The 23,226-nt window shown below is 37.1% G+C and overlaps 2 protein-coding genes across 4 annotated transcripts in view; one reads left to right on the top strand and one right to left on the bottom strand.

The window, feature by feature from the left end:
- Nucleotides 1-19,167, bottom strand: part of p130CAS (Serine_rich_CAS and FAT-like_CAS_C domain-containing protein p130CAS) — a 28,924-nt gene extending 9,757 nt beyond the window's left edge. The window contains exon 1 of one of the 3 annotated variants that reach the window (XM_089848086.1): nt 18,909-19,167. In XM_089848086.1, the coding sequence (XP_089704212.1) occupies nt 18,909-19,037 (129 nt within the window). In that variant the 5' untranslated portion in view covers nt 19,038-19,167. Of the gene's footprint in view, nt 1-8,267; nt 8,841-18,908 lie in introns of those variants that run through there. The other 2 variants (XM_089848085.1, XM_089848088.1) reach the window with 2 other exon arrangements.
- A 1,137-nt stretch (nt 19,168-20,304) lies between these two features.
- On the top strand, nt 20,305-22,611 carry Wwox (WW domain-containing oxidoreductase). Its single transcript, XM_089848084.1, has 8 exons — nt 20,305-20,512; nt 20,596-20,660; nt 20,842-20,899; nt 20,977-21,155; nt 21,217-21,323; nt 21,380-21,468; nt 21,528-21,710; nt 22,097-22,611. Exons 1-8 carry the CDS (start codon nt 20,421-20,423, stop codon nt 22,554-22,556), a joined length of 1,233 nt encoding a protein of 410 aa, XP_089704210.1. The 5' UTR covers nt 20,305-20,420; the 3' UTR covers nt 22,557-22,611.
- Nucleotides 22,612-23,226: the final 615 nt, after the last annotated feature.

The following is a 23,226-nucleotide window of genomic DNA, read 5'->3' as shown; positions in this document are numbered from 1 at the left end:
TTAACCAAACCCAAAACCATCCCTTCTACAAAGACACGTGAAGTTGCCAGTCATGGATGGTACCGACTCTAAGCTATAAATGATTACGTTACCGTATCCATGGTACAAAACGGATGGGTACGGTATTGGGGTAACAAGACCCCAAAATGGGAAACATTCCACGACCAACAGTGTACTTAAAAGACAGTTTAACTTGAAAGCGTATTGGCCTACACGCGATTTGACTACAAAGGCCGAGTGTTCGATGTTAAAATACCTTTATTGTTAAGGGTAAATTTCTTGTTGAAACTTGTTGAGGTTCACGAAAGGAATTATTTATAATTTAATATATTTTGCGGGGCTTAAGGCGAAAATGAAGAAACGTAATTAACTAAAGGTCCGTTCACACATACTATAGAATAAAATCTTACGTTGAAGACGCTTAATTAAACACGTGTCTTCTGCTCAGGCGACAATCTGAACGGACCTTTAGAGAGGGGCCCTGACTTGTGAGATAATTTGGTAGGAAGGTTCTGTTTATAGCCCTAGCTATAGCTGTGAATAAATTAAAATTTGTAATATAATTATTTTTAAAATAATCTGTATTTTTGTAATTCATTAACATTAAAAATAAATCAGGATTCAAATGGGTCAGAAAAGACCCTTGGATGGAATAATAAACCTGATCCAGGCCTAGAGAGTTAGAAATCCAGAACTCAAAAACAAGAAATCAAGGTGTTTTTATGGTTTATTAGTCAATTTAAAAAAAGAAAAAACATATTTCAAGTGATTGGAAACGTTTTTCTTTTTTTTGGGTAGCCCCTAGGGTTACGTAAAAACGAGAGGCCGATTTTCTCCTAAAGTGTGCGTGTAGAATACGCGCCTAAAAAAGGGAGGGGTCATTATACTAATTAGGGTATACAACTTTTATCTTTCTCATGGAAGATAATCACGGGTAAGTGTCCAACATCTTTATAAAGAGAATGCGAAGATAGATTAAAGGGAACATTAAGCATTTTTCTCAGGCGGCTATCTGATCTTGATATCTTCCAATCACACCAAGAAAAGCCAAACGCTTTCGTTTCAAGGCATAATTACGGTCGAAGGAACTGTTCTTGGGGATGATTTCTATAATGGTTTGCAAGCTACCTAGCTAGCTTAGCTATCCAGCTAGCTTAGCTATCCACGCTAAGGGGGGACTACTGACTCTTCAATAAATCTTCATATTTCTCTTCAGGTATATCTAAAAGAATTAAAGACACGTAGCTATCACGATATCTTTATGCTGTGGCGGTAAGAATTGGTGCGTTCAGACAGTAGAACAAAAGAGAGATTTCAATTCAAAATGCGATTACGTAACACGATAACGTTTCTACTTCTCCGAGTGACAATGTCGTCAAGGAGAGGTATTACACTGGACGTCTCTGGGTGTGTGTCTGTCACCGTATTCGCAGTTGGCAAAGCGGAGCAAACGTGTTCGCAGAAAGCAATTTTTGGCTTCTACTCCATTAGCATCGTTAGGATTAAGAAGTACGTGGCGATCAGCTAGGGTTACGAGAAACGTCTAACCTCTCAATGGCAGGGCTTCCACCAAAATTTCATGCAATTGCAGGTTTTCTTATCATTTTATGTGAATCAATCGCCATATATACCCTAAATTTCCAAAAAGTTGTTAAAGAGGCACAGGCTTGAATTCAAACGTCAACAATAGCTATGTTTAAAATGATTTTATGAGTAAAGTTTCTTAAAACGATTTAACTATAATTAATGTAAATGAATGACGATTAAAATAGTTAATTTCAATTATATTTATTTAATTATTTAAGAAAAACCTCTTAATTGCGTCTCGATCTAATCGGAGAGGTTTATTTTGGTTTCCCAATTGATTAAGTCATTTCTAATGGACAGTCAGTGGTATCATACCATCACTGACATTTTAACCATGGTGAGAAAAACATGGGACACTAAAATAAAAAGTAACCCAAGTCCTGTCAAAAATCAGTAGGCATAGATCCGCGAGTTAAAATAATCTCAAATTTCAAGTATGGACCAGATTTAAAAAGAAAAAAAAAGAGGTCTTAAGTCTAGAGGATCTATGCCTACTTCTTGGATAAAAAGATATTATTGCTGGAGGGCAAACGACCTCCCTGTTAAAGATATTCGATAGGACTATAGGCTATACGTTTCAACTTTCTTAGGTTCAAGTTGCATTGGCTGGACAAAAAAAGAAAAAAGACTATCTCAGGATTTTTTTTTTAAAAAAGCAGTCATCCGAACCAATAACTCTTCCCAAGAAACCTTGCAAGTAAGACAATTCCCTCTCCGCTAAGTTTATACTGGATTTCAAGCCGGTATCAACGACGCGGATATGGTGGTTGTGGTACTTGACCCGTTCCGTTAGATGTACTATAGACATAGATAGTGTGAGGACAGGGATAGATTTAATTTTAGAAGTAGGAATGAAGAACGGTTAGTATTTACTTCAGTCCGACTTATAGCCAAGTATAGAGCCCCTCCCTCCAACATGCACCTAACGAAAAGTTTAAATTATCTTACTGGCTGACTTAAACTACGTTTTGATGAAGTTGCTGACGGGGACGGCGAAAAATACGTTATTCCTTTTTTACCTCTGTCGCTATGACCCTCCTCTTCTTTCATACCCCCCCCCCCGTCCCGTGGAAGGGGTCCGGGACTTTGACGCGCGCCCACATTACTCTGTTCTCCATTCCTACTTCTAAAATTAAATCTATTCCTGTTGCGGATAAGTATTGCCAGTCATTCAACCGCTATCTACAACAGACTCATTTCAGCTTGTAGTATTCAGTTCGATTCAGTTCCAAACCCGAGATGGTCTAATAACAAATTACTGGCAACCCTGAAGCACATGCGCGGTTAAAGTTAAGAAACCTGGGAAGATAAGTTTAAGTTTGTCTGTTTTTGAAGGAAAAATTCTCGAGACGCTAGTGACCATTTCTTCGTAACTTAGTTGAACTAAACATTAACTTATGATAGTCACCCATTGAAGAAAAAAAACCGTTAAGGTTCCCAAAGACTCTAGACATATAAATTTTCTGGAATTCTTGGGTCGGTTCCTGCTGGTCTTGTTGTGTTTAGTATCAAAACCTAACGGAAAAACTTAGTAAAGAAAGGACAGTTGACAGTAAAGGGATGGTTAGCTTAGGGCGGGATTTACTGCCGCTTTTGTTGACAAGGGTCAACTGACGTCATAAAAAACAAACTCAACCAAAATTATTTCAAAAGAAAGTTTGTTTTTTCTAGCAACGTCGTAAACATGGTATACTGTTATATAGAGAAAACACCCAAGTTGCAAACAACATAAAATTTTGCGTGTAAAATATTTTCTTGGGGCAGAAGTCTACGATACCTTTTAAAAGTGAAGTACTTTTAACTAAATAAGTTTCATTAAAAGTATATTACACATTTAAATCGTATACGAAAAGGGGCTTGTGAAATTCCCCTCAACCATTTCTTAACTTTAACCGTCTACGCTTCAGTGTTGCCAGTAATTTGCGATTCTAGCAGATATTTTCGGGTCTGGAACTGAATGATAATTACTGAACTGAACAGAACAGAATACTACAAGCTTTCTGTATCTGTTGTTTTAGATATGAAAATCCCAGGTACAAACCGTATCTGTTATAGATAACGGTTGAATTTCACACGTCACAAATGCCTGGCAACACTTGTAAGCAAACTTGAAAATGGCAAAATAATCCTGGAGTTGAAAACCCCCTTACCCCAGGTACAAAGTTATCTGTGGTATTTTGCGTTCCTATCTATGTAGCATACGGAAAACTTCGGTCTTTTTTGGTTCTGGTACCCAAGGCTGTTATAGTAGAGGGGATCCCACTTTTTATCGACGGCAATTTCACTCTCGGGGCGTCGCTCCGAAGAACTGAGTCACACACACAACACAACCCAGGCCGGAAATGACCGTACCACCAACATCTCCCTACATGTCAATCTAACCCTGAAGCAGTACCAACCCTAGGGCACTATGTATTTCACCGCTTTCTGTTACTCTAGACTTAAGTTGACTTGGAGATGAAAATTTCAAGAGACTTTGATAGTGGACGGACCAAAGTGTATTTCAGAGTAAGCGAAGTGTTCTGGTATGATGATAGCAGCGGTGTCGTCGGTGGAAGGAATGTTTTTATCACCCATTCATGTCTCCGTAGCTAGCAAAACACTTTCTTGAGAAGGAAAAAACCTCAGACCAAAGTGTAAAACTTTTTTCTTGGGATTTTTTCTTTTAACCTAAAGGTATTTTACAATATTACCACACACACGTCGAAGTAAGAAAAAGTGTGCCAGTTATATACATTCCAAATATTACTCAAGTTTCATTTGTTCCCCATAACCTTTGACCTATGCGAGCCAAAATATACCTTAGAATAGAGCTATCTCAGTTGTGACGTCAGTGCCTAGTTAAAACGTCACGGGCTTAGCTTGGGCAGCCATGTTTGGTACCGCTTTGGTTCTATGGGCAAACAGCGTGGGTGACGTCACACTAAGGCTTCTGAGAAAGCTCTATATCTCTTAATTTATATATATTATAACCCCTTCACCTTTGACCTTTGCAGCGAGCCAAGAGATACTTTTAAGTTTGACTTCGTTAAAAATCACCCTTAATTACTAGGTTAACTATAACCCCTTCAACTTTGACCTTTGCCCTTTGCAGCGAGCCAAGAGATACTTTTAAGTTTGACTTCCTTAAAAATCACTCTTAATTACTAGGTTAATTTATATATTATAACCCCATGACCTTTGAGGCGAGACAACAGATGGCAAGAAAAGTATTTTAAATTCAACTGCAATAGCGCTAAGTTCTACATCCATAACATGGGAGGTAATCCCATATCGTAACTAATCAATTATTAGGGTAATTTAATATTCCGACCCTCGTACGGTATTCTAATTATCTCCGGTTGTTAAAAGATAACGGTACATTGTGGTAACTAACAAGAAACACGTGTAATTTCTCTCTCTCTCTCTCTCTCTCTTTCTCATCTTCGTCGCGTCTCGCTTGAAAGATTACCAAAGAAAGCTAGAGGAATCGGTCACGCCGTAAGGACCACGCCGTTATTTATACCTACGCTGATATTTAGAAATTAATTACAACACTCCGAGCCATTACAAATACGCGTGAAAAGACTCCGGTTATCTGGGACTCGAAATATTTTGTTTTATAAGCGTTTTTTGGATTTGTTGTATCTTGGCCCTTTGCCCGAAAAGAACACCCGATGGCAAGGCGAGTTAAAAAAGACAAGTTGATGTGGAGGCTGATTACTTATTAGCGTTTTTGACAATACAAGTTTTATCAGGAATCCATACAGCTAATAGGAATGAATAATGGTATTGCCATTTTCAATTAACGTATCTAGGCAAATTTTACCTTGCGAAGATATCAGCTAGATTTGGCAAGGCATTTTCCGAGTTCTAGCTTTTCTTATTTATTTATTTATTTGTTGTATTTTCCTCCTAATATCCGGTTCACCGTATTTCAACCAATAAGCCTCTTCGATGTAACTAAGAGGGAAAGACAAGGGGGTAAAACATTGCCTTAAATTCCATCTCGTTATTCGGCGCCTGCGCTCTAGGCAGTTTGAATCCAGAGACGGCTATGGGCTAACCCCCCTTGTGCATCTCGATACTGATTGTTGCCTACCCCCTTATTTACATCGAAGAGGCGCAGAGAAAGGTGCGCGCGCACACAGGAAGCTTATAGGTAAACTTTCCAAGCGAGAACACTCCAGCCAAGCCTTAATTCAACTCCCCTTCTTTCTACCCTCTTTGGTTACACCTTGCGCGCCTAGTAACTCGCGTCGCTACAAAACCTGCCAAGAAATCAACATGGGGTATATATTGGGGTACGCCATTATTCCTATAAACTGTATGCATTCCTGGTATTACTACATGTCTTCTAGGGGTTGCGTACATACGGTTAGACTGAGTGTAATTATTGGCTTTCAAAAGGAAATACCAACGGGTCTGGAATTTATATCATGAGACGCTAAAATTTTAATGGCTAGTTTGTTGGGTGCCAGGGGTACACTTAAGAAAGGCTGAATGTACGAATTAACAATGTTAAATCTATCAAAAACGTCTATATGGTAGTGTCGACAAGTGTTCTTGAAGATGAGTTTTAATTTCAAAATTGACCGTGAAATCTTTAGGAATTTGAGTTTAATTTATATATATTTTTTGTGTAGTCCTTTAGTGGCTTGGAAAAGTTTAGAATAAGAAAACTACATTTATAAAAAGAAATAACAGTATGGTTTTATGGAACGCCCCCACCATTGCGCCTTAAGTTAACAATACAGGGTGTTACAAAATTGACTGAAATTTTAGGAATTTGGGTTTCATTTATTTCTTTTTAGTATAGTCCTTTAGTGGCTTGGAAAAGTTTAGAATTAGAAAACTACATTTATCAGAAGAAATAACAGTATTTTTTTATGGAACACCCCCCCCCAATTGCACCTTAATATAACAATACAGGGTGTTACAAAATTGACTGAAATAACAGTATGGTTTTATGGAACGCCCCCAATTACACCTTAATATAACAATAAACTTCTTATACAGGGTGTTACAAAATGGGAAGGTAATTACGGGACTGAAGTACATATAGTGGGATGGTTGGTTCTATGGGAAATCATCAATTTGAGTCAAAAGCGTTCTATGTCATCTATGACCAGCATTTTTATAACCTTGTCTAAAAATATTGACTGCAACTTTCCCTTTAAAGTCTATTTTGCTTTATAAAATATTTGATTCGTGTCTACGAAATGTCTAAGACTGGTTTATAGGATGCGATTCCATTTTTTCCTTTTTTTATTCTTGGACGGAAATTTAATTCAAAGACGATAAAGAATTTTTTCTTAACCCAAAAAAAAATTCCATTGCGTCCATACCTACATATTATGGGCTAGGGTTCATGCGCAGCATCCGAACAATACCCGTATTTTTCTAGACCCTTTCTTGATGCTTTTCTTAAAGAAAATTCCAAGAAACACCACCCCTAGAACGTCAATAAAAAATACCAAAAAAAAACTTTCCAGTCTAAAATAAATTTGATGGGAAAATTTCCCATTGCTGACATGCAATGTCAGCAATAACCAACTTATTTTATTTAATTTAAACCTAAAACACTTCATTTAACAAAACTAAACGAATTTAAAGTTAAAAGGTCGCTTCTCAGATTTAACAAAAGAATAAATTTAAAAGGGATTCTGGCCAACGAGAAAATTTGAATAAATTATTGAATTTCTGGAGAAAGAAAAGCCCCAACATTCCAACCCCCCCCCCCTACCCAGCCAAGTTCCTACAAGAGATAAACTTAGCTTTTGAAGTTAACCGCCGCATAGAAATTATGCAAATTACCCTCCCTTTACAGAGAAAAAAAGGTATAAATTTAACTTTAAATACTTTAATTGTTAACCCTAACAACTTCAAATTAGTTTCATTTGAGCACAACTAAATTTTTCTAGATTCCAGTAATTTGAGAGATTAGCATCTCAATGACGGTTCAATTGCACTGGCAACACTTGTCCGCACACTATCATACGGAGATAAAAGGGTCCTAACCTTTCGTGGTAATTTTCCTTCAGTACAAACAACAACTGAACCCACACAAACAACTTTTCCCAAAAAAGGATGTTTTCAGTTTTCTAACCTCAAAAACGGGTTTATCTTTTTATAATTCCCATAACATAATAAATTACATAAAACATTTTTATATCCTCACTGAAAGCGCAAGATTTACAAGAGTGAACTGGTTAAAAACAGTCTAGAAGAGCCAGAGGACGACAGTCTGGAGCTGCAAGTTATTGGCGAATTATGTCATCAAATCACAATGCTTTCAAGTTAAACTGTACCCCCTTAACTTATAAATTGTACCGTCGACGACAGATCTACGTGGATGTATTGTTTCCAAATATTATGCACCCTACTACATTACTTTATGAATGACTAACGAACCAAGGGGTCGGCTATTAGTATTTTAGGAACAACTTTAGAAAATGTTTCGATTATTGTATTATTAGTGGTGCATTAGTTTAGGTAAGGTTAAGTTAATGTCGGATTAGAGTTAAGGTTAAGTTCAGATTGAGTTTGGTTAGGGTTAAATTTAATCACGAACTTTCCCACCCCTTAAGTGTTTTAATTAATGCTACGTAATTGGTTTAATAATATTACGATGACTGTTTAAAATTGATCTTTGAAAACAAAATGTCCTCTGAACAATGAAGTTAGGATAAATGTCTTACCGATTTTTTGGTATTTTGGTTAAATCCAGGTGAAATATTAGTTTGGTGTAACATTTTCGTTGTAGGTTTCCTTTATTTTCGGCGTTAAATTAAGACGATTAACTTTAACTTGCCCTCAATTTCACAATTTCAAATTCCATTCGGAGGCGTTGCGTATTTAGCACCCGTAATTTCACTCGCACTTTACAGTTTATAAATTATTTCATAATCAACGTTTCAGCCGTATATTTAATTTAATCGCAATTAAAATCGCGATTATAGCGAAAAGAAAAAAAAATTGGTCACAGGCCCACTTTTACGATAGGCGGAAGAAATGACCTAAGCCTTGCCCGACATTCGCCAATCGGGTTTCGATCAAAATACGCAAGATCATCTCAAGATAACGCCATAACGATGGTTTTATCGCGTTAAGCACACACGCGCGATTAGGTTCGGCTAAAATTAAACGTAATTAATATGAAATTAAATTAATTACGTTGAAAACCGCGACTTTTGCCAAAACTCAACATGGGTTCAGCGACTCGAGCCCACAGGCCTCTATTGCACGAATGAGGGAGCGATCTGTCTCGCGCGCGCACACACCGAAGTGGGGGAGATACAGACCACGTGACCTAAAAAGGGACTTTTCATAAAGCTACAAATTTAAAGAAATTTCTACGCAAAGGAAATTAGAAATATGATCAACCGTCTAGAATATTAGATAATCAAACTTGCTACAAATTTCGTAATAAATCGATAAAAATATTCCAAGAAATTATGAAATAGATGTTATTCCAATTATGAAATATGAAAGCCTGATCCTAAATTTGAACATAAATTAACAAGCTTGAACAATTTAAATTCGTTTAAAATCTTAAATATCTGTGCCCATAATTGGCGTAATAGTTTTTTAAATACTTAAGTGGGCGTATTGTGACCACTCCCATCAATGGAACGTGTTTAAAACCATTTTAAATTATGTCCAATATCAAAAAATAAAATCTGGAACTGACTATCTTCCCACATGATGAATTCGATGTTTTAAAATTTATTCCACATTCTTTAGCTGCGTTGAAACTCTTTCTCGGGGAGTCCCTGCTCCTGACTAAAACCCTAAAACCCAGTCCATTCCATTCTGCATGATAATAACTACCCGGGCCAATAGAACCACCACGCTTTTCCAAAAATTCCGGGCTAAATTCTCTATTCTTTACAGCAAGCTCAGGCTCAGCTGCTGGGATGGTTTCGAGGGGTCTGACATAAAGATTATATTCAAAATATTACAACGTTGGAACGAATTTGTATCAAATTAAACATGGAACATCTCAAGTACTAACATAACCACAAAAATTTGGTTCAGTTCTGTTCCTTTCGACGGCGATTTCAACTGTTAAAAAAATACATCATACCACCAGCACAGAGAGCAAATGTAATTACATTTTTTCTACACCTACATTAATTCGTTCCTTAATGAGCGCACCCCTAAGGTTATTTTCTTCTTAATCATTAACGGTTTTATTTTACGGGTTCTTTTCTCTCCTTCCAAATAATCTCATCTCTATGGCATCCATATGCGAGCTAAGAATACTAGTAGCACCCCACGTTATCTTAACAGATAGACTAATACAATCGAAGAGAGGGCACTGCCGTGGCTCTTTAGAAACCCATCAACCCTTTGAGGGTCATGATAAAACGTATTTGTAATGAAAGAAAATAAGGCAAGGCTTATCAAGTTTTTCAGAACCGCCACATATAAGTGGTCTCTTAGATTAGATAATTTGTAGTTCCTCTTTGGAGGACCTTATCAAACCCTAAATTATGAATGCTTATAATTTTATCTAAAAACAGGGAAAAATACGAAAATAAGATAATGAATTTGAGACGGACGCCATATTTCTTTTGTGTTTAATAAAGGGTTCTATTTTGAATGGACAGCTTCGATGCTGTTAAATTGTCAACAAGTCTGACATTTTAGAAGATTTGATAGTCCAAATTGTCAAGAATCTAATGATACTAAATAATTGGGGGTATTTCAATAAAGGTTGTGTTATAAAGGCTTAAAAATAATTTAATTTTTAGACTCTCGTTAGGACGCCATAACTCTGTCCGTTTAAATGCTACAGACAAATCCTTCCAGGGTTTGATAGTCTAAACTGTCCTCTTTGCAACGGTACCAAGTACATGGCAATACATTGACCACAGCCGGAGTAATTAAGGTTTTAAAACATGGCCATGAAGAAAATAAATAATTCTTGTTAAGCCTTTGAAACAAACAAACGAGTCAGGTGAAATTGGAACCGTGCATAATTCGTTGTGATCGGCCGAGAGGTAAATTTAGGCGTGAGTATCTCGCGTGATTACCTTTTAGAATTTTTATTGCATTTTCCTTATTCATGGGCAGTCAGGTAATAATCTCAGGTGTATATAAAAGTGGCAGGTGGAAGCGTGCTCCGACAGATTCAAACCCACTCACGAATTTACCCAAAAAAAATGTATACAAAATAAAAATTATACCATGCAATACCATAAAACACCCTTTCCTGTTAACGTAAACACTAAGATACAGGGGGTTTAAAACTGTATGGATGATCCCCTTTACTACCAGAGATGGAATGAATTTCCTATTCGCCTGTAAAAATAAATTTACACTATTCCTTTAAACTGGATATCGTATATTTCTAAAGTGAACATAACATGCCAGATTCTTAATAAAGCCCACATGCGCCCTATCTCTTCCACCTACACCCTAGAGATTAAATTAATTTAAAGGGAAGATAACCTTAGTCCGCAATAGATGGAGATAGATGAACGGTTCCGGACCAAACTTACTAAGAAACCGCCTTTGATATCCCCTTCAATTTATAATATAAATAAAAAATAATTATAAAACCTCAAGAGAACATCTGCTTAGAGCGATTTGATATGTCACTTCTAGTCATTGAGAACTTCAAAATAGAGTTAATTAGGTTTTTTGTGAAAGCTGTTGTACATTAAACAGAGTATTACAGGGTGTACAGGGTGTTTCTGAAAGATATGTCAGAAATTAGGGGCAGTGTTCTTTGAGCGATTTTGAATCAAAAATGTTTTGTGACAATTTGCCCTAATGGCCACCGTTTCAAGTTGTGATTGGAGAATTTTACGGATGACCCCTGAACTAATTAAGAATACATATTCCGTAAGTACACAATTTAGTGCTTGAAATAATTAGCCATCTTAATTAGAACTATAGAGTAATTTCTTTCCTGAATATGGCAACGTCATAACCCTCTATCTCTTACCTTAGTGGCATCCCCCTCTCAGGGGGGGGGGCAAATAGTATTCTCTATTACAAATTTGCCCCCAACGTAGGGATACACAGCTTACCGAAATTACTCTATAGTCATGGCAGGGATGGATTTAATTTTAGAAGTAGGAATGGAGAACGGTTAGTATTTACTTCAGTCCGACTCATAGACCACCCAGTATAGAGCCCCTCCCTCCAACACGTAATAACGAAAAGATTAAATTATATTATTGGCTCAGTTTTAAACTACGTTTTGATGACGTTGCTGACGATGACGGCGAAAAATAGTGACGTAATTCCTTTTTACCTCTGTCGCTATGACCCGCCTCTTCTTTCATACCCCCTCCGTCCCGTGGAAGGGGTCTGGGACTTTGACGCGCGCCCAGATTACTCTGTCCTCCATTCCTACTTCTAAAATTACATCTATCCCTGGTCATAGCAAAGAGAAATATCGCCAATTAATTTTCCGTTGATAATATTATCAAGCGGGACTTTAATTAACAATAAACCCAACTAATTATCTTAAGTTATCATTTTCTAATATTGCCTAAAGATTTTCCTAAAAAAATAAAAACTAAGTTCGAAGCGCATTCCTCCGTAATGAAGCCTGGGCAAAGGACAAAATACAACACAATATTCTTTGAAAGATTGTCATCTGGTTGGTAGTATACGCCCACTCGGCGGCGATAGCTCGGGGGGCCTCAAGTTTTACGCGTAACCTGTCATTATGATTTGGAAGACACGACGAAATATAAGAAACCCACGTTACTCGCCTTAAACACACCCGTTTTTGAAACCCAACTAGATTTTTATTCTACCATCTAAAGTATAACTGTCCCATATTGAAGTTATCGGGAATGCATACAGCTTATAAGAATTATTGTGTACCCATGATAATTTCTTCAGAACTTACTATCCGGTGACGCCTCAGCCCTCAAAATTCTGACTACGACTCGAAATTCGATCGTTAGAATTAATAATTAAGTTAAGTTTCTTAATTATTTACGAAAATTGACTAGTTAATTCAACAGCTAGCTATATAGTACTCGAAAAGGCTTTGCTAGCGTATTAAAAATGAGCGGGGATTAGAATCCTTATTGATCCGAGGGCCGCTTGCTCGTTTGCTTTCCCATGGATGAAGCTAAAGTTCCTCGACTTCCACGAGAAGCCTTATTTCTAGCCCCGAGGGTTTGTTACGGAATTCCACCCATTTTTGCAAAACGGATTTTTATTTTAATAAAATACCCTCTTAAATTATAATAAAAAAAGCTAGACGCATCTTTAAATTTATCTAAACCTTCCATTTCCCGCCATTTTTAAAAACGCCTCTACCCACGTGCGTTTTCTTTCCCGCCAAATTATTATTTGTAATTCTTCATGGCGCGCGCGCTCTTTCTTTTCCCGCCATTTCTCCTGGCGTTGTTATAATTCACGCGCTACAATTTGTATATATAAAGAAATAAGGTTTCCCACAGTTCAGTTCAAACAGTTCAGTTTTCGGTTCAGTTCAGTTATTTTCGGTTTCAGTTTAGGGACTAAACTGATTTGATTGCTTCAGTTCAGTTTCAGTTTGCATATCTCCAAACTGATCAGTTTTCAGTTCGGTTCGGTTTATTTCTTAAACTGAACTGATAAAAACTGAACTGAACAGATAGTTAAGTACTCTTTCGATCTATCGCGAGAAACGACATCAATACGTTCCCACAAACATTAGCAGAACAATTGAAAACTGGCATCGTTTAGTACTTCATGCTGTATGATGATTTTGGGCATGTGTTGCGTAAAGTTACCTTATCAGTGTCGCGTATATTTCATCACTAGCTGTTACCCGCGGCGCGGCTCGCGTGAAATAAGAACTTCCATCAAAATGATATTAAGAATGGGTAAATTTTACTGATGACTAATATTTTTATAGCACCCTAGGAGCGAAGGCACTCGGCGTTGCCCATCAGCCCGTCGGGACATTTTTTATTACTTTTCACGCGGACATTATTCAATAAAAAAGGGTTTTTAAGTTTTGGGCCGCCATTTAAAAAGATGGCCATAAATCGAACCTAAAAGACCATTCAGCTCATCTATACGTTAAAGGAAACCAGTGTATTAAATATTTTTGAAATCGGTTGAAAAGCGCGGACTTTTTTCATAGAGAAGATTTTTTTACATTTCTGGACGCCATTTTTTAAGATGGCGGCTGATTGGAAAAATATTTCTTAGTACGCGCCTACTAATTATGAGTAATGTTCCTGCAAATTTTCAGCCTTCTAGGGCAGGCGGGTTGGGCTGGGCGTGGATTATCAGTCAGTCAGTCAGGACTTTGATTTATATAGATATAGATTTATGTCGCGTATATTTAATTATGCATAGAAATAAGCTATTAATTTAAGTCCCGTGATTAGCTGGGACCCTCTGCAGAGAGACACAGGCTAAAAGAATACCAATAATTAGTAACTAAAAAGGGTATCATAATTAGTTAATTAGTCAAAGTTAAATTGTTCAATGTTAATAATTAGTAGTTAGTGAAATAAACATGACTCTTAAGGTATGGCACTTGACGATTCCAAAAGACTTAGTAGTAGTAGAAAATGTTAGCGGTTAATAGATACAATCTGGGGTTTTCGGTTCAGTTCAGTTATAACTGAAAACTGAACTGATCAGTTCGGTTTCCTGGTTGAACCGAACTGATAATTTCAGTTCAGTTTCAGTTCTTGAAAATCTTAACTGAAAAGTTTCAGTTCAGTTTCAGTTTTAGTCCAAAACCGATTTGAACCGAACTGTGGGAAACCTTATAAAGAAACACGCGCCAAATTAGTGTCACGCGACGCAAATTACGAGTATCACGTGGTTTTACAAGAAGCGGCCTTATAATTATTAGTACGTCACGGTCGAATGAGCGCCCTTAATTTTTGTTGTTAGAAATTCGGGCGGGAAAGGGGTTAACGCGCGTGTTGAGATGTTAAGAGTGGAGATTACGGTTTTATATCCAAGGCTCTCTTCAATAAAATGCCAGACCTTAAGGGGCCGAGTCATAAGCACTCCAAACTTCCTCTAAATGTCATTTTCAATACAGACTATGTGGAGAGTACGATGTTATCGTATACAATGACGTACTTTATATAGATATACATATGGAAAAAAGTTTTTATTTGGGGGGGGGGGTTGGATATGGTTCATTTTGAGATAAGAGCCCAAAATACGCTACTAGCTAAATTATTTGAATATAAGCTACAATATTTTGATGGTGACCTAGAAATTGGAACTAATTATAAGATTTACAGATTAAATTAATTGTTTTAATAAAATTCTTAAGAACCAAATTACTTCAAATAATTTACGTAAACTCTCCATCTTCATTTTCAGATATTAAATTTAACATTTTTCGAGTTTCAAATTGAGAATATTGAATATTTTTAAAACTAAGATTGGGTAGTTTCAAATAGATTTTAAAGAAACTCCACTTTTCCGAGAACTAGTTCGTAACGAGTCAGGAACGTCTTTCAAAACACCCACTGAAATTTTCCAGACTCTAAGAAAACCAACTAAAAGTGGCGCTAATTCAAGTTGGTACTCGATAGAGTCAAAGGGGGCCCGCACGCACCTCAAAAAATACACCCAATCCATAAAAGTATTTAAAACATCAGGCTAGAATTTCATTGCCGCCTTTTCCTAAATATTCCTGAATTGAATAGGTTTTTAGTTTTTTACCCCAAAATATTGCCACCTTTCCCAAATTATAGCTAATAATTACTCGTTAAATTGCCACCTTTTCCACCATACTTATAGAGCTATTTCAGTTATGAAATCAGTGCATAGGTAAAACGTCACGGGCTTAGCTTTGGCAGTGGGCGGCCATGTTTGGTACCGCTTAGGTTCTATGGGCAAATAACATGGATGACGTCACACAAAGGCTTCTGACATAGCTCTATTACTACTTTAGTTTCATCAGGGGTAGATGTAATTTCAGAAGCAGGAATGGAGAACAGTAATGTGGACGCGCGTCCAAGTCCCTGTCCCCCTTCCACGAGACGGAGGGGGGTATGAAAGAAGAGGCGGGTCATAACGACAGATGAATTACGTATTTTTCGCCGTCCCCGTCGGCTACGTCATCAAAACGTAGTTTGAAAATTAGCTAATAAGATAATTTAAACTTTTCGTGACGTGTTGGAGGGAGGGGCTCTATACTGGGCTATGAGTCCAGACTGAAGTGAATACTAACCGTTCTCCATTCCTACTTCTAAAATTAAATCTATCCCTGGTTTCATTAAATCCCAAAAGGGGGCGCTCTTTTAGCCATCCACTAGTAAAATTTCTCAATTTTTGAAATAGTTAAAATTATAGAATAATTTCCGACGGATATAAAAATTAATGATATAAAAATAGTATAATTAATAAGAATTATTAAATATAAACGGATATTGAGAAACTTCCCCCTTATATTTATATACGATTTTTTGGGGTCTCGCCTTGAAAATTAACTTCAACACTCCCACTTTAATGGCTGAATTTTGATGCAATATTAATCAAAATTTCCTTTTTTTATCCTCTAAAACAAAGGCATTTAGTCTATAAAATGATTGTGTATGCATAGCGGCGGATTCTTAGGGGGCCCTCGAATTTTACAACCGCGCAGCTAAAATCTCGAGCATGTAGGAACATTTTTAAGGGGAGTGGAAAACTCAAGTGGAAGGGAAATTTATTCAACAAGAACCTCAAATATTTCTTCTTTTTTATGTAACCACCAGAAAGGCTTAGAAATTCTTGCACTTCACGTAAAGTAACGCTTTGAATCGATAATTTGAGCTAGGTTGGTTAGCACGTCCGGGGGGGGGGGAAGAAGAGAGATAGAGGGGAATTCTACCCCAAAATGTTCCCCCATCTTTAATGAGGCTTTTTAGACCAACCATCCTCGACATCCATGAAAAGGAAAGACAAAAAATTCGATATTAACACGAGAAAAAAAATGTATTTGAGGATTTTTTGAATTACGGTGTAACACAAGTGTTAATTTGTCAGTCGTTTGCGACCCTAACATTAACATGTTCATTTAGGTAAAGGATATATAGCCACTAAAGTTCAAAGTTCACTGTTGGTAACCTATAAAATAACACCAAACTAAACCAAAAGTAATTTTAGAATAATTTAAAGCAAAAATACCTAAACTGAAAGTGACCTTTTGACCCTTACAATATGTTTATTTCTGTAAACGATACACGACCCTCGAGGTCAGTCTAAAAAGTTACACTTAATACTATAGTACGGGGTACAAGGTTTTTATCAAGAAGCGATATCTAGTTTACTAGGAAGAAGGTATAAATTCGACACATTTCTAGCTTTATCTCCAGTCCAAACGTAGGTCCGGAGTTAATCCCCGCCTCTAAATTACAACCAGCATCTCATTGGTTCTTGAAAACTCACGTCAGCGCGACGCGAATGACGAAAATTACAGTCATTTTTCGACTGAGGAAAGGCGAAATAGCCCGGCCTCCTTTTACGTCCCCCCCCCCCCTTGCATTTTGAAAGGGGGATTGGGACTATGGCGCGCGAATACTTATGCATCTTATACCTTCTCCCTAGTAAACTAGATATCCCTTCTTGGGTTTATCTAGGACTTCGCCCTATTTTAAGCGAGCTAAAGCTTATCAATGTTTTGGCACGTGTTTGGAACCTTTGAAAAAAGAAAAATCAAGAAGCCAAGTTACTATGGAGTGCCAATTTCCTGCTAAAGCCAAACCACACACACAATAATGCGTTATAGCCGGAACCTCAGTCCAGACACGATCCCAGTATAGCTATGGAATGGGCAATCAGAAAAACAACAAAAACAAGAAAGAGGGAACGCTTCATAATACCCATGCTTCCTCTACACGGTACTCTTCAAAGGGATAATGAAATGAAGTCTAAATTTAAAGAGATACTCTAAATGGATAACTTCGTATTTAAAATATAGACAGCGCTGCTAAAGGGGCGGTGGGAGGCTAGAGAAATAATTGCCCCTCCCCGTGTCTTAACTTTAACCGCGCATCCACATCAGGGTTGCCAGTAATTTGTGACTCCAGCATCTCCTGCATCATGCATGCAGGTTTGGAACTGAATCGAACGGAATAAAGCTTTTCACTCTGTTCAGGGTTGCCACAGATTTTTCATTTCAAAATTCCCTGACTTTGCCAGGTTTTCCAGGTATTGTGGCAACCCTACTGTTTTAGATATCGCAGTTGAATTGCATACGTCAAAAATGACTGGCAGTCTGGCAACACTTGTTTTGCACAGTATCTGTAGTTGGGAGGAGGATTTAACAGTTTAAAAGCGTTTTGTCACAAAGGGGTAAGGGAAGGGGAGGGGAGGGCTAACTGAAGAATTTGGGGAGTATTTGAGGATAATTACGTCAGGCGTATCGTAATAATACCTGGCGAAAAGGGGTCAGCGCGCTCACCCTAATTGCGGTATTATGGTATACCCCGAAACTGGTTGCCTTTTAAAACAATCCCTAATTATATTTTCTTTTACCAATTTTCACGAGTAGAAAGCTAAAAAACCTTTTATTCTAATGATGGTTAACATAGCTTTCAAAGTATCGAGGTGATAACCACTCCACGAAGTTAATTTTAATTTTTGGAACCATTTACGCTCGCATTTATGGCCAGTGAGTGACCCCTCGATACCTGCCTAAAATATTTCAGAGAAGATTTGGAATCACGTAGCAGGTGCGGAATAAATATAATTTTTGTTTAAAGTAATGCACGATTTTAAAATTAAATATGTCACGATAAAAGAACGTAATTCGAAAATAAAAATTTCTCGCAAGTTTTTATGTTATTGCGTATGATTTTACTTTTCACCCTCCCTTTCAAAATATTTCTTCTAAAATATACAAAATTGGACAAAAATAATTTTAAAACGACAAACCGGTATTGTCATTGGTCGTTGCAAAATATTTTTAAGTCAAAAGGTTTCAAAATTCGTAATACAGTTCTAACAAGGCAAACTATTGTTTTAAATTTCGTATAATTCGAGTTACCCTCCCTCCCTTCTAATGTAAACTTAAGTCGTAACTAAATACAATGTTTTATGTTACTGTCACGAAAATGCCTTTACATGGTAAGGCAATATAAGAGTACTGGTTTTGAATAACAAAGAAGATCAAGTTACAGTAAATTAATAACCCCTAATAAAAATTTCCTATCTCTTCAAACAAACTGTAACCTTTAACGCTAGCGCTAGATTTAGAAGTATATTATCATAAAGTTACTAATTACATTCCATAACATTTTAATTAATATTAACCGGCGTAATTTTATGTCCAAATATGTACTCGGTAAGGGCATGAAATTTAAAATTTTGTTGAGAAGAAATTTTGTCTTAAAATTCGAGAAAAAGCTGGTTACCTTGAAGGGCTTTTTAGTTCTTGGTAATGTTGAGGAACCGGTTGACACAGGTATTGACTTGTGATCCTGATTTAACTTGTCATGTCTCCGAATATATTTCGACATGGCGTGAGAAACTTTAGCGGACATGATGTCAAATTCGTTTAAAGTTTAATCCGTGAATTTGTTTATTTTCCTTCCAATCTTATTAACGTTGTTAATTAAAGTTATTATTTGTATCTATTTAACACTTAAATTAATTATTAAAGCTACATTTTACGCCTATCACGGCGAGCGCAAAACGTAGCGTTTGTATTTGACAAAAATTAACACGATACTGTTGTTAAGCTACACTCGAGAAAATTCCGTGAATAATTTTTTTTTCTGTTCACCGGAAGTTAGATAATGTATTAGATTTCAAATAAAAATGTCTTTATTGGGAAAGCTCGACATTTTAATTATAACTGAGAATTCTTATCTGTTGAAACAAAGCCCGTCACTTGTCCGTTGTTTGAACAGAAACTAAATTAAATATAAAGACGGGAAAAAAAAACACGTGCGCAAAAAAGGCGGGAAATAATAAAAAAAAAAGGCGCGCGCACTTCAGACTTTGAAACTCGCTCGCGCAATTTTTTTTCGCGCCTAAAACGGAACGCAACTTTGACGGACCGTAACGTGATTGGTTCCTTGAAAATGTTTCTGACGTCATCTATTCCCCCTTCTCTTAAAGGTTCCTATGGATATAATTTTTTGCTGGCGCGGGTATTTACAAAGCCTATTTTCACCGTGACGTAATGTTTTCGGTGCCATATGTTTCATACTTGAAATAACTTACGAGTTATATTTGTTATTCTAGGAATGAGCTATAGTTAATTTGCGTAAAATTAAAATATGTGTTTATCATTCTGGGTTCTTTTAAATTTTCGACCTAGTCACTCTCGTAAGCCTTAATTAATATGGAATTTAACGCAATTAATAATAAATAAATAAATATTAATTAGTTAGGGTTAAATGTATTTATACATCGTCCTTCAAGTCGATCATTTTTCAAGGAACGTTTTTTGAATAAAATATCGTATTTGGTTCCAAAAATGCAATTATAAACGATAACTAGGGCTGGCTGTTCATAAATTATATGAAATTTGAACCCAAAACTTTCTGAATCTTTATGGACTTTCCCTCTAACCATTGATGAAAAAAACACATAAAAGGTTACGCAGTGCGCGCCATCTGTAGTCAAAACACCAAACTACTTAAATTAACCTAAAATAACACATAATTAAATAGGCTTAAAATCTCACAGAAGCTTTAAAATCATTTAGAATTAAATTCTTTAAAATTAAATGATGTTAAACTAACTTTTAATAAATCAATTAAATTAGTAGCGCCATCTGGGGGGTTTGTACCGAACTACTCAAGACGTCCCCTCCCATATTACCTGCAAAGGCCTTATGATTTGAAGATGCACTTTTAACGCTCTTAGTAAAAAAGGGTGGCTAAGATAGTATTATCATGAGTGTATAATTGCTGAGTATGGCTACCTTCCCCGATTCAGACAGCGAGGACGAACTACCTCCTGGTTGGGAAGAACGCGCCACTTTGGACGGTAAAGTCTTTTACGCCAAGTAAGTATTTTCTCGTCATTACAATTAAAAAAACTGTTTAATTTATAATTTACTTATAACGTATAATTATAATTCCCTAACAGTCATTCCTTACAATCTACACAGTGGATTCATCCTAGAACTGGCAAACGCAAGCGAGTTTCTGGCGGTAAGTTCAAACTTAATCGCTCATATCTCTGACGCGTTAAAAGATAATTTAAAATCCCTCGTGATTAAGATAGCTCTATTTGTCCTCTTTAAAACGATAACAAATATTTGGGCCCCAAATCTACGGGGGTCGAGAAAACTCACTTTTAACGGACCCCTAAATTAAATTTATTTCGTAAAAGATTTGCCCTACGGCTGGGGGAAAGAAATAACAGACGAGGGGACAGTTCTATACTTCGAGTAAGTAGTTATTACTCCTCAAAAGTTGAACCAACCAGTTGTCCTTGAAAGAAACCTACTTAATCGCTCCTGAACAGTCGCATAAACAACAAGACAACATACACCGATCCGCGACTGGCTTTCGCGGTTGAGGAAAAAGACGACAGTATGGACATAAGACAAAGATTTGACGGCAGTACAACTGCCCTTCAAGTCTTACACGGAATGGACTTGAGCGGGAAAATTGTAATTGTCACGGGAGGGAATTGCGGAATTGGTAAGTGCCTGCCCTTAATTGACATTGAAGACTTTACTTGAGGGTTTTTAAACCGTTTTAGGTTATGAAACAGCCAAATCTCTCGCCTATCATGGTGCCGAAGTCATTATTCCATGCAGAAACATTGAACGCGGACAGAAAGCCTTAAATTCCATGAAACAGGATAGGGTAAGGTACTGGCGCCTTTACTTAAAAACTTAAGTATACTAATTGTAATTAATTAGCCGACTGCTAATGTAAACATCATGAAAATGGATTTATCAAGTTTGAATAGCGTTAGGGAATTCGCCAATAAATTTAAACTAAAATACGGGTATGACAAGACTAACCTTCCTTTATAAGTACTTATGATGACAAGTACTTGTTCTTTAGACACTTGGACATTCTGATACTTAACGCTGGCGTGGCGCAAACGCATACCCTAACTGAAGACGGTTATGAGGCCACGTTTCAAATAAATCATTTGTCACAATTTTACTTGTTCCAATTACTTGAACCATGGTTATCTAAAGCCGCCTCGCCCAGGGTCGTTGTGGTATCTTCCGAAAGCCACAGGTAAGTTAGGCCCGATTAGGCTTAGGTTTTGACAACGCGTCCCGCGGTTGACCAGAATTAGGCTTAGGTTCTGACAATACGCCACGCGGTTAGACCAGAATTAGGCTTAGGTTCTGACAATACGCCACGCGGTTAGACCAGAATTAGGCTTAGGTTCTGACAATACGCCACGCGGTTAGACCAGAATTAGGCTTAGGTTCTGACAATACGCCACGCGGTTAGACCAGAATTAGGCTTAGGTTCTGACAATACGCCACGCGGTTAGACCAGAATTGGGCTTAGGTTTTGACAACACGTCCCGCGGTTAGACCAGAATTAGGCTTAGGTTTTTATAACGCGGTTTGGCCCGTATTAGGCTAAAATTTCTCAAGGGGAATAACTTTCAGATTCAGTTACATGAACAAAGATAACTTAACGGAGGAATACCTCTCACCTTTGACCTCTTCGGGAACCATCGGCATGTTGATGTACAACAACAGCAAATTGTGCAACGTTTTATTTTCCAACGAAATTGAGCGGCGTTTCGCGAATAAAGGAATTCACAGCAACTCGTTGCACCCCGGCAATATGGTGTCGTCCAATTTCCAAATGAACTGGTGCGTTTTGAGATTCCTCTACGCGATGGTGCGACCTTTCACCAAGTCCTTGCAGCAAGCGGCGTCCACCAGCGTCTATTGCGCAGTCGCACCCGAATTGGAAGGCGTCGGCGGCATGTATTTTAACAATTGTTGCCGCTGTCATCCTTACCAGTTAGCGGACGACGCGGAAATGGCAAATCGCCTATGGAATTTGAGTGAAAACATGATTCAGCAAGCTCTAAGTAAAAAACACGATTTAATCTTTTGAAATTAAACTTAAACCGTATTTGTATCATTTAATTAATAAAAAAACAACTCAATCATATCTTTGTGTTAATTCTTCAACAAAATTAAAATATGTTTTCATATCAAATTTGGCGTTATAATTAATTAAAAACGGAGTCAAGTCCATTTTGGGTCCAAGTGCGGTCATTGGGGATTCGTAATGCTTCATTATGGCCACGCACCAATATTTTAATTGTTTCTCACTAATTAAAACGCTCATTAGCATAATCGCTAATATATCAGCCATGTCTAGAATGTTCCAAAAACATTGGCCCGTCCAAAATGACGCGATTTGACGCGGTGTCACGTCAGACATGGCCAAAGCGGTGTAAAATTTGGGAATTTCATTTTGGACAATATTATCAATGTCTATTAATAATTGGTCAAAATTTAACGAATTAAAGCGGGAATAAATCGCCAGTGTTTTACGAATATCGGCATTGGATATTAAATAAGATGTTAAAAATACGCATCGGTTTGTTGCTGGTAAAATAGTTTGAATTATTTCAACTTCGGAATTCAACCATTTATGAGATGAACAGTAATTAAGAAATATTTCAATTAAATAGTTATATTTCTTTTCGTTAATTGGTAAGTCCACTTCGTTAATATTATCCTCGTTAATCGGTACCTCCACTTCGTTAATATTATCC

The sequence above is a fragment of the Phalangium opilio genome, unplaced genomic scaffold, assembly GCF_054372755.1.
Source record: "Phalangium opilio isolate 3A_F unplaced genomic scaffold, DU_Popi_V2 ptg000082l_1, whole genome shotgun sequence".
NCBI lineage: Eukaryota > Metazoa > Arthropoda > Arachnida > Opiliones > Phalangiidae > Phalangium > Phalangium opilio.
The sequence above is the reverse complement of the archived record's forward strand: the minus strand, read 5'-3'. Positions and strand labels throughout refer to the sequence as shown.